The sequence below is a fragment of the Theropithecus gelada genome, chromosome 1, assembly GCF_003255815.1.
Source record: "Theropithecus gelada isolate Dixy chromosome 1, Tgel_1.0, whole genome shotgun sequence".
NCBI lineage: Eukaryota > Metazoa > Chordata > Mammalia > Primates > Cercopithecidae > Theropithecus > Theropithecus gelada.
In genome coordinates this window covers 25513352-25528720 of record NC_037668.1, presented here as the reverse complement: position 1 = coordinate 25528720, position 15369 = coordinate 25513352, and the positions used below count along the sequence as shown (strand labels likewise).

The following is a 15369-nucleotide window of genomic DNA, read 5'->3' as shown; positions in this document are numbered from 1 at the left end:
CCTTCCTTCCTTCCTTCCTTCCTTCCTTCCTTCCTTCCTTCCTTTCTCCTTCCTTCCTTCCTTTCTTTCTCCTTCCTTCCTTCCTTCCTTCTTTCCTTCCTTCCTTCCTTCCTTCCTTCCTTCCTTCCTTCCTTCCTTCCTTCCTTCCTTCCTTTTCTTTCTTTCTTTCTTTCGAGATGGGGGTCTCAATATGTTGCCCAGGCTGGACTCAAACTCTTGGGCTCAAGGAATCCGAGTAGTTAGGACTACAGCTGTGCACTACTGTGCTGGGCTCTGGATTCTTGATGCTGTCTTCTACTCTTTACCTCCTCCCACCATCCCCACTGTATACTGAGAAACCCAGTTCCTTAGAATCTTCAGTTTCAAGGAATGGATCCATTCTCAGGTAACCTCAAGAAAGAGAGGTTTATTAAAAGCTATATGGGGAAATAAAGAAGATTGGAATATTTTATTTAATCTAGCATTTTAATTGAAACATATATATGAATATGGTAAAAACATTAAATTTTTTAAAAAAGAACAAAGCAGCGCATTGTAAAAATTGTTTCTAACTCACCCCAGCCCATGAGTTGGTTACCCAGTCTTCCCTTACATTCTAAACATTTTATATGCATATGCAAGCATACATATGTGTGTGAATATGTATGCGTGTTTCTTTTTATATACAAATGGAGGTGCACTGTACACATGGTTTCACACGTTGCTTTTAGTGTTTTCACTAACACTTTATCTTGGGCTCATTCCATATAGGTATTTATGGATCTACCTTGTTCTTACATTATATTTCATTATATGGCTGGACCGTAATTTATTTCACAAATTCCTTATTAATAAATATCTTAGTTGTTTTTAACCCTTGTGCTATTTTAAGCCATATATATTATATAGATATTCTTTATATATAAAAAGCAAAAGGGTAAAACAACTTACACACGCACACACACACACACACACACACTACAATCTATACTCCTTCCTTGAGTTCTGGAGTGCTCCATCCACACAGCTGGCTTCAAGCACCACCAAATGTAAATGACTCCCAAGTCTCTATCTCCGGCCCAGAACGGACCCTGAAGTTACATATCGGCTCTGAACTGAGGGATATCTCCACCTGGCCATGCCAAGAACATCTCATTTGAAGATGGACACATTTTAACTTACATTTTCCTACAGATCAGTGTCTTGTCCTCAATTTCCTATTATCCTGAATTCCTCCCTCTCCTTTGCCCCTCACCCCCCATCAAATCTTCAAGTCTGTATCATCAAGTCTTATAGATCCTACCTCCTTAGTGTCACTCGGATCTATGCCCTCCTTTCCATCTCACTGCCATTGTTTCAGCTGACACCTCTCTCTCGCCCAGGCAATTGCAATAGGCTCACTGTCTTTTTCTCACCCTGTTCTGATCATTCTTTACTTGGCAGCCATCAGATCTCGAATGCAAGTTTGGTTCAATTACTCCCAATTTCAAATCCCTCCTTTCCTTTCCAACTGCTCTGGTATAGTTTGAGTTCATCTGATTACTACCTCCCCAGGCTTACTTCTTAGCATACCCTCTTCACAGTCTATCTCTCCACGCGTGCCACACTCCACCAGTTCCCAGACTACTCCTGGCTGTGTCCTTGCTCACGTGGCTACATCTTGAAACAGCCTCTTCCTACATCTCCCTTATACTGAATACTTATCTTTCAAGATGAAGGTCAAGGCGACCTCACCTCTTTGGGTGTCCTCCCCAGGTAGAACTAAGCAGTTTCTCTCTCTGCCCCCTCTGTCACACTTGTAACACTTTGTCTCTTTTCTTGCCTTCTACACTGTGAACCAGCATATTACACACACACACACACACACACACACAGACACTGAAGGCCTGGCATGTAGAGGTGCTCAATAAATGACTGATGAATGAATAAGTCAATGAAAGAATAACAAATAAATTCTGCTTCTCTGCCTTCCATTGAATCCGTACCTTGGTTAAAGAGATGAGAACTGACATACATCTGAGTATTGAGACTCCCAGGGAGTTGTCTATGTTACTGCTTGGGGAAGGAGTTCAGACCACACTTGGAAACCCAAGTGCTCTGTGGTTGGTGGTAATAGAGAAACCAGGTTTGAGCACCCGGGCCCTGTGCTCAGGGACCTTGTGAGCCTCATAAGTTCCAAGGTGCCTATGGTCCAGGAAGAGGCTGATTACACCTGTGTTCTTCTTGCTCATGATGGGAATGAGAAGGGAACTCTTCCATGAATCCCATTTCTGCATCTTTTGTCATGATCCTCAGGCCTGACTCCCAGCCATGGCTTTTGGCTCTTGAGGCTACCTGACCTGTGGGAGATTCCACACCTGGGGAGAGACCCTTGTCCTGCCCAGTCAGGGCAGAGAACTTAAGTTCAGGATGAGAACAGACAGGACAGGGCCCTGCATAGTTGGGGTGGAAACTGAAACCCCTGCTGGGGATTGGTATTGGTGTGGGGCATCAATGGAGTCCGGACCTCTGGGAGCCTTTAAGGAGGAAGGTAGGAGTGAGCCAGATCAGGCTCCTTCAATCCCTGGATTCTCACAGGCCCGGACCTGGAGCTGTCACTGGAGGTGGGGACTATTGAGTCAACCTAGACTGAGGCAGCATGTGAAGTGTGAAGAAATTGGAATTTGTTCAGGAGGAATAAGATAGCTATATAATTGGGATGATTCCAACTGGAACCAAACATGTCGATGGGGAGGAAAACCCAACATATGGTAGGATCAGGGAGAGAGAAAAAGGGAGAAGAAAAGGGAAAGGATAGAGGCACATGGGAAGAGAAGAGGAAGGAAAGAAGAAGGAAAGGGAGGAGAGGGAGGAAAGGAAGTCCAGGTCCTGCCCTTCTCTGTTCAGCATGAAGGACTGGAGACAGTGACACTGCACTGGTGCCATCCAAGGGCCTCCATCCCCAGCAGAGGCCTTAGACTGGGGGACAGAGGGAGAGAAGTGACCGATGGGACCTGCAGCTCCAGGGCTGCCCTGTCCCTTTGTCTTGCAACCTGTCTATACTTCCAAGCCTGGCCAAATCTTGTGTTTGAAGGAGATGCCCTGACTCTGCAATGTCAGGGGTGGAAGAATACACCACTGTCTCAGGTGAAGTTCTACAGAGATGGAAAATTCCCTCATTTCTCTAAGGAAAACCAGACTCTGTCCATGGGAGCAGCAACAGTGCAGAGCCGTGGCCAGTACAGTTGCACTGGGCAGGTGATGTATATTCCACAGATATTCACACTAACTTCAGAGACTGCCATGGTTCAAGTCCAAGGTGAGTCACCAGCTTGGGAGTTTGTGGGGCAGGAGGTGCCTCTCAGGGGTCCCATCTCTACAGGTCAGTAGCTCTCTGGACAGGACCCCTGTCTCTGACTGCCCTTCATGCTGGGCCAATGTGTGGGGCCCCGAGGTTTCCCAAGATGTTGTCTCAATACCCCCCTCTCCCCACCATGGGGCACATATGGAGCCAGGGGAAGGAGTGGGGAGATTCCTGGGAGAGGGGCACTGGGAAGAGCCTGGACCAGTCCAGGTTCACCCTTCCCCTCTGTGGACTAGAGGACCTCAAAGGACCCCTCTGCCTCTGACTTCCAAGATTCCAGAAGGGTCTGGCTGTGTGGGAGTCACTTTCAGAGCTTGTGGGTAAGGACAAGAGGACAGGTCCTGGGGATCAAACTGCCTCCCATCGGCATCCCCAGGCTGCAGCCCGGGATGAGTAGAAGCTCAGGCCTCAGCCTTCTGGGGCTTCATCATCCGGGACTCTCCTCCTGAGCCTTGGGCCTGCATCTCCCCAGAGCTGTTCCCACCTCCTGTGCTGAGTGCCACCCCCTCTCCTGAGCCCCGAGAAGGTAGCCTGGTGACCCTGAGATGTCAGGCAAAGCTGCACCCCCTGAGGTCAGCCTCAAGGCTCCTCTTCTCTTTCCACAAGGATGGCCATACCTTGCAGGACAGGGGCCCTCACCCAGAACTCTGCATCCCAGGAGTCGAAGAGGGATACTCTGGACTTTACTGGTGTGAGATGGCCCCTGAGGGTGGCCAGGTCCAGAAGCAGAGCCCCCAGCTGGAGGTCAGAGTGCAGGGTAAATGTGTGAGGGAGTGGCGACGCCCCCAAGGGTCTGGGCATCAGGCAGTGGGACCTCCTGGGAGGAGAGGAGTTGTGGGAAGGGTCCCCAGGAGAGGAAGGAGCCAGGGTCCTGGGTGGTCAGGCTGAGCTTCCCACCCCATGTGCGTCCCAGCTCCTGTGTCCCGTCCTGTGCTCACCCTGCACCACGGGTCTGCTGACCCTGCTGTGGGAGACATGGTGCAGCTCCTCTGTGAGGCCCAGAGGGGCTCCCCTCCAGTCCTGTACTTGTTCTACCTCAGTGGAAAGATCTTGGGGATCTCTCCTGGGAATCACTCGGCTCCCCATGGTGGAGCTGTTTCCCCCTTGTTTCCAGTGAAGTCAGAGCAGGATGCTGGGATCCCGTCCTGCAAGGCTGAGAACAGCATCTCCAGAGAGAGGAGTGAGCCCAAAAGCTCTCCCTTGTTGATGCATCTTGTCTTCTAACTGGGCTCTGAGCCCCGGGGCCTAGGATAATGGTTCAGTCATCACTGCACCTTCAGCAGCCTGGCATGGAGTGAGGGGAGCTTGGAGGAGGCAAATGTGTGGAGGGAGAGGAATCTCAAGCGTTAGGAAAACAAGGGCAACAGGGCCCAAGCAGTGAGATGTGTCTCCTTTTCACAACCACAGAAGTTGTGGATCCTTCCAGAGAACTGGTTTCCTGTGGTCTCAACAACGCTGAGCCTTCTAGCTCTTGGCCTAAGACACAGGCAACTTTCCTGCAGTGAGGGTGTAGGGTGTGTGTGAGGGGTGGGGCGGGGGCCAGACCTAGAGGCACATATAGGGCATGAACAGAGAAGTGGAAGGAGCTAGAGTCCCGTGTGCATGTGGGCCTGGGAGGCCCGCAGGAGCCCAGAATCCTCAGCTTGGCCCTCATGACTCTCCGAGCCCTCTAGGCACCCTCCCCCCAGAGTTGTCTGTTGGGGTGAGCCATTGACATGGGTCTGTGTGCTGTTCTGCAGAGGGAGCTCCGTGGCCTTACAGACAAGTTTCTTTTTTTTTTGGTGGTGGTGGGAGGGGGGCAATCACAGGCCTCTGAGTTCCCCAGGACTCCTCAGAGTGCCAGGGGAGAAACAATAGCTGTTTTGTCCAGGTGTGGCCTGAAGATTCATGAAAGTCACTCTAAGGGCCTGGGTGTCAACTGTGACGCTGACCCTGTGTCCTTCCCAAATGGTCCTGCAAAGCTGCCAGGACTCCCACTTTCTACTGCACGTCCTAATCTTCTATGCCTGGGAATCTTACCCAATAAATAGAGGTGACAAAATGAGTCCAAGTCAGCCTCAATGTGCGTCAGCATCTCTGCACCTTCCTTGGTCTCAGAGGACACTGTGTGATATCTCTCCTCACCTCACTCAGAGTTGGGTGGCACCCTTAACCCCCTTCTCCAACCCAGGGTACCAACTCATAAAGGGGCTCAATGGCTATGAGGACAGAGGGTCCCTGCTGGAATCCTTCACCCTGGACTTCTCCCCGAGGGATCTTGTTCTCCAGCAGTCATTGTCAGTGCAGGGCAGGATTGAGGAGTCTGGCCATCCTGGACTGATTTGGTTTGATTGGTTGGTTTGTTCCTTCTTTCCTTCTCGTTGCCTTGTTCTAAAGATGAATTTTCATTGCCTAGCGAAGAATCAGCCTTTCCCAAAGACAGGTCTAGCGTTTGCCCTCCACTATGAGGTGCCGATCTCTAGGCCCTGGAATGCCATGCCTGATAAAAGTGTCTTTGTTTGTCTAGGGGCCTTGGCCATCAGACAGTTCAACAGTGTGATTTATGATGAGGGATTTATGCCAAGTACTATCATTTCTACCTCCAGAGGGACTGGAGACCAAAGGTGTCAGCTTGACCTTTGGAAGGGCCAGTGACTGACAGTCAGCCATGTGGGCAGCGTGTGATTTAGTCCTAGTAAAAATTCTGAGGCTTGGGCGAGATTTCCTGGTTGGAAATATTGTGTGTGTATTGTTACACACTGATGCCAGAAGAGTACCCTGTCCTAACCCCATGGGAAAGGACATACTTAGTACTTCCCTGGACTCTGTGCGCTTCTTTCCTAGGCTGAGTTTAATATGTATCCTTTCCCTACAATAAGACATAACCATGAATATAACAGCTTTCATTGTATTCTGTGACTATTTCTAGCAAATTACTAAAACTGAGGGTAGTTTTTGGAACTCCTTGAACTTTCAGGTGGTATCAAAAGTGAGGGCAGTCCTGTGTAGATTGTATTCTTTCTGACTGTATACTTGGCTAAACTCTCATGCATGTCTTAGAAAATGTACACACTGTCGCAAGATAAAATACTAGTTAGGAAGATGAGGTTAGAAGAAAGTAGGGTAGGAAAATAAGTTGCAGCAAGGAACAAGCTCAGTATCCAAACTATGCTTGAGTGTTCTATCCATGACTATGGGAGGGCTACAAATGCAGCTTTCTGCTTTCCAGCAGCAACTCCAAGAGGACAGTAAAATCTACTGTAAAATCACAGGGCTGCTCAGAGAGATGGCCCTGCTGTTCCTACCACTGGGAGGCATTTTTTTCTCAAGAAAACACTGTGCGATGATAATGAACAGCATCTTTAGCCTTATCTTTTCCATAGCCCCACTGAATATTCCTGCTTTATAACACTCTTTGACACAGACCATGGTCATTGATTGCAACAAAGCATTTCAGGGGAGCAAGTCTGCACCGTCCCCATAGGAGGTGGCTTGGGTTTTATCTTTCTTTTTTTTTCTTTTTCTTTTTTTTTTCTGAGATGGAATCTCGCTCTGTCGCCCAGGCTGGAGTGCAGTGGTACAATCTTGGCTCCCTGCAAGCTCCGCCTCCCGGGTTCACGCCATTCTCCTGCCTCAGCCTCCTGAGTAGCTGGGACTACAGACACCCGCCACTATGCCTGGCTAATTTTTTGTATTTTTAGTAGACACGGGGTTTCACTGGGTTAGCCAGGATGGTCTCGATCTCCTGACCTCGTGATCCATCTGCCTCGGCCTCCCAAAGTGCTAGGATTACAGGCGTGAGCCACCGCGCCTGGCCAGATTTTATCTTTCTAATAATTCAGCTAAACCTGGGTTAGTGATTCTCAATGGAGGCAGAAAGCCCGATTTTGAGGACCTCTGCCAGAGTGAGCCATGATTACATTTAGGAGCATATGGCATGCTTTTGTGGTTTTAAGGCTATACAAAAAGGTGATAAACACTATTTTATTTATTTATTTATTTATTTATTTATTTATTTATTGAGAAGTGTCTTGCTCTGTCACCCATATTGGAGTGCAGAGGTGCTATCACGGCTCACTGCAGTCTCCACTCCCCTTCACCCCTGGGCTCAAGCAATCCTCCCACCTCAGCCTCCTGAGTAGCTGGGACTACAGAAGTGCACCACTGCATCACCATGCCAAGCTAACTTTGTATTTTTGGTAGAGACGGTGTTTTGCCATGTTACCCAGGTGAGTCTTGAACTCCTGGGCTCAAGTGATCTGCCTGCCTCGGGCTCCCAAAGTTCTGAGATTACAGGCATGAGCCACCGCGCCCGGCTAATAAACACTATTTTAAAGGATTTTGAGTGAGGTGTGGGAGTGTGTTTTTAAGGAAAATATTCCTCTCCCCTGTCCAGGAAATATTTTCATAAGCCCAATATGTAACTAGGTGAAAATCCAGGTATTCTAGTTGAAATGGAGATGAAAGTCCAGGAATTACACCTGGCAATGCTGCCCCATTGTTTTGCCCATCTGCAATCCCCAAGCAGAGGTGCTCCCTAGAACCCTTAAGGCTCCAAGGCATTGCCCTGGGATTTAAGCAAAGTGCTGAGATGGGATACTCCCTCCAGCTTCTACAAGAATAGTTTTTTTTTTTTTTTTTTTTTTTTTTTTTTTAAATCATATTGAGTTTCTTGTAATATTTCCATTGAGGAAAAGTTGCATGGATTTTTTTATTTTTAACTTCAGCAGCCACTGTTCTAGAGGAAGGACTTAGCTGCATAGCCTTTGGGTAATACCTCATCAAGTGAGCTTGGGAAAGTAAAGAGTTAGGGACTATACCCCTTACCCCTTCTCCATCCCCCCAGGCAGCTATCCACAGTCAGCAAAATTGGCTATCCCTAGTGCTAGAAATTGTCCATCATAGAAAACTTCTCTCCACCTCTTCTTCCTCCATCCAGAGAGCAGTTGTAGTGGTTGCTTCTTAACCCTCCACTTCTCCTTCTGTTTCCCATTTCCTCTTCTAGTAGTTTGAGGGGGAATCCCCAAGCCCTTCCCTACCTCTTCTTCTTCTTTCTTTTTTTTTTTTCTTTTTTTGAGATGGAGTCTCACTTTGTCACTCAGGCTGGAGTCCAGTGGTGCGATCTCAGCTCACTGCAACCTCTGCCTCCTGGGTTCAAGTGATTCTCCTGCCTCAGCCTCCCGAGTACAGGTGCCTGCCACCACATCCGGCTGATTTTTGGTTTTTTTTAGTAGAAACGAGGTTTCACCATGTTGGCCAGGCTGGTCTCGAACTCCTGACCTCAGGTGATCCACCTGCCTTGGCCTCCCAAAGTATTGAGGTTACAGGCGTGAGCCACCGTGCCCGGCCCTTCCCTACTTCTTAACCATTTCCATAGGCTAGAAGAAAATGTCTCCATTGTTGGTGTGCTGCTACCAGGCTTCTTTCCTCTCAGACATAGGAAATCCTGCCTCATAATCCAATGACTCAAACTCTGAGCCACCTTCAATGTTCCAAGGTCAGAATCCCAGACAGTCCGTCTCTCCCCTACAAAGAAGGATTTGACCAAGAGAGAAGAGTACCATGGGTGCCACAAAACCATTGTAAGTGGCAAGGTATTTGGGGAACTTGACAGGGAAGAGAGAAGATTTTGCATGTGATAATGGAAAATATTTAATGGGAAGGAGAGGAGTGAGTAACCCTGAGAAAAGGGAAAATGAGATTGCCTTCTGAGTCTCAAAGTGCTAAGTAAACACTTGGTACATCAGAGATGAGGCATGCATATTATCCCTAAAGAATTACAAAAATGAGGTGGGGTGGTGTGAACAGCTCTCAAAAGAGTAAGTATAAGAGAATGTACCTCAACACAATAAAATCCATCTATGGCAAGCCCACAGCTAATATTATACTCAATGGAGAAAAGTTGAAAGCTTTTCTTCAAATATCAGAAACGCAACAAGGATGTCCACTTTCACTACTCCTTTTCAATGTAGTTCTCGAAGTCCTAGCCAGAGCAATTATTCAAGAGAAAGAAATAAAAGCCATCTTAATAGGAAAGGAAGAAGTGAAATTGTCTTCATTTGCTGATGAAATGATCTTATATATATTAAAAAAACCCTAAAAATCAAAAACCCTTAGAACTGATTTAAAAAATTCCATAAAGTTGCAGGATACAAAATCAACATACACAAATTAGTAGCATTTCTGTATGCTAATAACAGGCTATCCAAAAAGAAAATTAAGAATGATCCCATTTACAATAGCAACAAAAGATAAAATAAAATAGTGAGATGTAAATTTAACTAAGGAGGTGAAAGACTTGTATACTGAAAACTAGAAAACACTAATGAAAGAAATGGATGAAAACACACATAAACGGCAAAATATTCCATGTTCATGGATTGGAAAAGTTAATACTGTTATAATGTCCATATTAGCCCCAAACAATCTACAGATTCAATGCAATCTCTATAAAATTCCAATGTCACTCTAAACAGAAATAGAAAAAAAATCCTTAAATTCGTAGGGAATGACAAAAACCACAAATGGCCAAAGCAATTTTGAGCAAAAATAATAAAGCTGGAGACATCACACGACCTGACTGTAAAGTATATTATAAGGCAGTTGTAATCAAAACAACATAGTAGTGGCATAAAAACAGATCCACCAACCAATGGAACAGAAATAAACCAATGCATTTATAGTTGACTGATTTTTGACAAAGGTTCCAGAAGCCTACAATGAGGAAAGGACAATCTATTCAATAAATGGTGCAGGAAAACTGGTTATCCACATGCAGAAGAATGAAATTAGATCTTTATCTTACAGCATGCATAAAAATCAACTCAAGGGAGGGATAGCATTAGGAGAAATAACTAATGTAAATGGCAAGTTGATGGGTGCAGCAAACCAACATGGCACATGTATACCTATGTAACAAACCTGCACATTGTGCACATGTACCCTAGAACTTAAAGTATAATAATAATAATAATAATAATAATAATAATAATAAAAACCCCTCAAAATGGGAAAGACTTTAATGTAAGACTTGGCACTGTAAAACTACTAGAAGAAAGCATAAGGGGAAACCCTCGTTACATTGGTCTGGACAAGAATTCTTTGGATTTGACTCTGACAGCTCAGGTAACAAAAGCAAAAATAAACAAATTAGATTGCATAAAACTAAACAGTTTATGCATAGCAAAACAAAAACAACAAAATGAAGAGACCCACAGAATGGGAAAAATATTTTCAAACTATACATCTGATAAGGAGTTAAAATCCAAAATATATAAGGAATCCAAACAACTCATTAGCAAGAAAACAAGTAACTTGATTAAAAAATGGGCAAATGACTTGAACAGATATTTCTCAAAGGAAGACATACAAATGGCTAACAGGTTCATTAAAAAATGCTCAGCATCACTAATCACTAAGTAAATGCAAAGTAAAACCACAATGAGGTATCACCTCACACCTGTTAGACTGGCTTTTATCACAATGATAAAAGATAACATGTGTTGTTAAAGACACAGAAAAAAGGGAACACTTGTACACTGTTAGTAAGAATGTAAATTAGTATGGCTGTTATGGAAAACAGTATGGAGGTTCCTCAAAAAACTAAAAATGTAACTTCCATATGATCCAACCATCCCACTTCTGAGAATATATCCAAAGGAATTAAAATGACTGTGTTGAGGGGTATCCCTTTAACATGAACTCCCATGTTTATTGTAGCATTATGTACAATAGCTAAGATGTGGACTCAATCTGAATGTCCATCAGTGTATAAACAGATAAAGAAAATGAGGTGTATACACACAATGGAATACTAATCAGCCTTTAAAAAGAATGAAATTCTGTCATTTTGGACAACACAAATGACTCTAGAGGATACTATGCTAAGTGAAATAAGCCAGGCACAGAAAGATAAATACTACATGATCTCATTTAGATGTGGAATATAAAAAAAGTTGAATTCCTAGAAGAATAATGGTTCCCAGAGGCAGTGGGCAGAGGAGGTGTGAAGGAATGGGGAATTACTGGTCCGAGGGTACAAAGTTTCAGCTAAATAAGAAGAATAAGTTTTGAGATCTACTGCACAGCAGGATGACTGTAATCAATAATAATATGTTGTATATTTCAAAATAACTAAGAGAGTAATTTCAAATATATCACCACAAAAATGTCAAGGAAGTGAAGTGATGGATATGTTAACTAGCTTGATTTAATCACTGAATTGTAGACATATATCAAAACATCACATTGTACTACATAATGTAATATAATTATGATTTGTTAATTAAGCATAATTTATATCTTTTTAAAAAGAAACATTGTAATGTGGGGGCAAGGAAAGTGAATAGCTCTGGAAAAGGAGGAAATGAGATTGCCTTCTGAGTTCCAAAATATTAGGACAATACTTAGTGGATCAAAGATGAGGTATGCAAATTATCCCGAACGAACTAAATAATCAAACGAAGGTATGTACCTTATTAGAAAAATGAGATGGGTGGTGTGGACACATTGCAAAAGGAGAGTCACAGAAGTACACACCCTGACAGTGCCTATTCAAGTTCTGTCTAGGGACCCTGTCAGCCAGACGCAGTATCCAGGCAACCTCACAGAAGGAGCCTCACTGGAGATGGACATCATAGATTGTCATCAGAGTGTTGAATCTTAGCTCATCTCCTTTCCTCTAGCACCATGTTCCCTAGGCAGCCTTCTGTTGACAACTCCCCATACTGACTGTGTACAGGGAGGGAATGTCAGGGTGATGGAACAACAACTGGCCTATTTGATCAGAACACTCTGACCAAAGAAGGCTGCTTGTCCCTATCCCTTGGTGTTCCTTTATCCTGCCTTGTTTTTCCTCACGGTACTTTATCGCCTGATGTTACAGATCTGTTTGTTGTGTGTTGCTTACCCTCCCCCAACCTTGACTCTGACGATAATGTAAGCTTCAAGTTTTCCTGTTCACTGCTGTGTCCCACACCTAGAACACTGCCTGGCATTTAATTGAAGCTTGATAATAATTGTAGGATGAATGGCTAATTTTATATGTCAGTTTGATGACATCTCTGACAAAATGAGGCAGCATTCCAGATTCTGATCAACTCTGGGACATCGATGAGTTAGAGTTTGAGCCTGTATTGTGAAAAGTGCTGAACTGACTAAGAAAAATGGCATCATGGGCAGACTTGTCTGGGTGGCCCATGGCTTCCCTCAAGCCACTCCCCTCTGTTTCCTTTGTGCTGTCTTCGTGTGCCTCCAGTCTCAAATACAAATTAATAACAGCAAAGGAATACAAATACAAATCACTGATGACATCAGCAATAATAATAACACTGAGGGCTCTCTATATGCCAGGCATAGTTTTGTTACTTCTCAAATTAGTTTAATCAAGTAAAATCCTGCCAACAAGACACCAGGAGTTTTGGCCCCAGGTTTGCCGTTAAACTGTGACCTTGAGGAAGTCTCTCCACCGCTCCGAACCTCTGGTTTTTGTTTGTTGTTTGTTTGCTTTTTAGTTTTTAATTTGTGAAATAAAGCGTTGAACAAGATCCATAGATTCTAAACTTTTTTCTTTTAGCAACAGCACCCTATTTTCAAACAAGTTCTTCATCAGAACTCCCTACGTGAAAAGATAAAAGCACCCTGTCTGTGGTTGAAGCTCCCTGGCCTTGCACCTGCTTCCCTGCGGCAATCCTTGAGACAGCTCCTCAGAAAGCCCAGGAGAACAGATTAAAAGCTCCCGGAGCCCCTCTCATGTTCTCCAAAGGCCAGACCAAGAATGAAGCAGAGCGTTGTTTCATGGCTCTACTCAGGGGGAAAGAAACCCTTTGTGATTGGAAACAAGATATCACTGGCTGGGGAACTTCCTCTCTGCTCCAACAGAACAGAAGAGTAGGTGAAGTGTAGGGATTCCCAAACTTTAGCTTAGAGTAGCATCACCCGGGGACCTTGATAAGCAGGTGGATTCACAGGCCACACTCTGCTTTCCCCCATCGTGACTCAGTGAGTCCGAATCAGCGTTTTTGTTTGTTTTTTGAGACAGAATCTTGCACCGTCACCCAGGCTGCAGTGCAGTGGTGCGATCTCTGCTCACTGCAACCTCTGCCTCCTGGGTTTGAGTGATTCTCCTGCCTCAGCCTCGCGAGTAGCTGGGATTACGGGCACTTGCCACCATGCCCGGCTAATTTTTTGTATATTTAGTAGAGACAGGGTTTCACTATGTTGGCCAGGTTGGTCTTGAACTCCTGACCTCGTGATCTGCCCTCCTTGGCCTCCCAAAGTGCTGGGATTACAGGCGTGAGCCACCACGCCTGGCCTGAGTAAGCATTTTAACTAGCTCTCAGCTTGATTGTGATGCAGGTGGTATGAAACCTACATCTTGAGAGCAATAAGCATCAGGGAGTCACAGGACATGCAATTGAGAAGAACAGGAGCCTAGTCCATTTTAGGAAAGAAGGGCAGACATATTGTACTTAAGAGGTAAGTTGAGGGAAGGGTATGTGTGTGCATGAACCAATCTGAGATATGTGAAGCCTGAGAGACAAGGAATGGGTTGCCCTTGCAGTGTGGTTAAGGGGATCAGCCTGGCATGTTCCATCTCTGCATATGTAACAGGCTGATCTGGGGAAAGGGCAGCTGGCATGGAAAACACCAAGCTGGGTTGTACCTCCCAACAGCAATGCTTGCAGTCTCTTTAGACTATGGGCTGATTGGTGCCGCCAGCTAACATTCTTGAATAAAACCTATTCACGTGTCTTATGTTAGAGACTTCCTGTGTATTCTCTTCAATAATCACAGACCCTGGCCAATTACCAAGGGGCCCCAGGTCTTCCTAATGCCAAAGCCCACTGTCTTTATGCTTAACCAACCTTCAGTAATAACCATGACTCACATTCATTGAGCCCTTACCATGAGCCAACTCCACACCGAATGCTTTCTGCCATTAGTTCATCCGATTTTCACAACCACCCTATAAAGCGAGTATTGTGAGTATCCCATCCTGCAGACAAAGGAACCCAAGTAGTTTGGTTCCAGAGGCATGTTCTTCCACACTGCCCACCCACCATCTCCTTCTAAATCTTTAGGGCAATTTGTTGACTGAAAAAGGTAAGGGCAACCTTGAACTCTTAAAGTTTAGCTGTTTTGGTATGATTCCTTTAGTAAGATTTTGCTTCTGCTCTAGGGTAACCATAACTTATCTTCCAAACTAGAGCACTTTCTGAGAGTGAAAGGGGGCACTATTAATAATTAGGGCAGGATAACAGGCTTACATGAGGACCTTCTTAAGAAACCTTAACGCACAGTTACGTCACCTGCTTCAAACTGTGTCCATTCTCTTGAAATGCCTGCCTTTCACGTAAACCTTCAGTTTTAGCAGATAACTTTGACTCCATTTCAGAGAAAATCAAAACCACTGTGCAGGCCTTCCCTTAACTGCTTGTCACATACGAACCTATCTGCATCTCTGCCCATTTTCTTCTCATTATAGCCGAGGCCCATCTTGTAATCCAAGGTCAGTTCCTTTCCCTGGGTTCTGAATCTCAGCTCCCTCTTGTCTTCTGGGTGCATGTGGGGTGGTGTGGGGTCAGGGAGAGGCCTTGCTCCATTATCATCACCTTTTCCCCCGAATCTTCAACCCCTCCCCCTACTGGTTCTGCTCGTCAGCATTTAAATATGTTCAAATCTCCACTGCCTGCCTCAGCCTTCCAAAGTACTGGGATTATAGGCGTGAGCCACTGCGCCCAGCCAAAGGTAAACTTCTTGAGTGCATAACTTATAAACTCAGCAGGTCTATACACCCCTGGTGAGCTGCCTGCAGTCCATCTTTGTAGCCTCATTTCCACGCTTAAAACGAAATCATTGGCAATAAAACTATCCCTGTACCCCATGTTTTCCCTTTGCCTCCCATCCTCTATTTCCCCTTGCCGTCAAAGGTAAATTTTCTTTTTTTTTGAGATGGAGTCTTGCTCCGTCACCCAGTCTGGGGTACAGTGACGCTATCTTGGCTCACTGCAACCTCTACCTCCTGGGTTCAAGCAATTCTCCTGCCTCAGCCTCCCAAGTACCTGGGA

The 15369-nt window shown here is 45.1% G+C and overlaps 1 protein-coding gene across 1 annotated transcript; it reads left to right on the top strand.

The window, feature by feature from the left end:
• Nucleotides 1-2699: 2699 nt before the first annotated feature.
• Nucleotides 2700-4546, top strand: LOC112621015 (Fc receptor-like protein 6). Its single transcript, XM_025380197.1, has 4 exons — nucleotides 2700-2729; nucleotides 2866-3277; nucleotides 3795-4079; nucleotides 4236-4546. Exons 1-4 carry the CDS (start codon nucleotides 2700-2702, stop codon nucleotides 4544-4546), a joined length of 1038 nt encoding a protein of 345 aa, XP_025235982.1.
• The last annotated feature ends 10823 nt before the right edge of the window (nucleotides 4547-15369 follow it).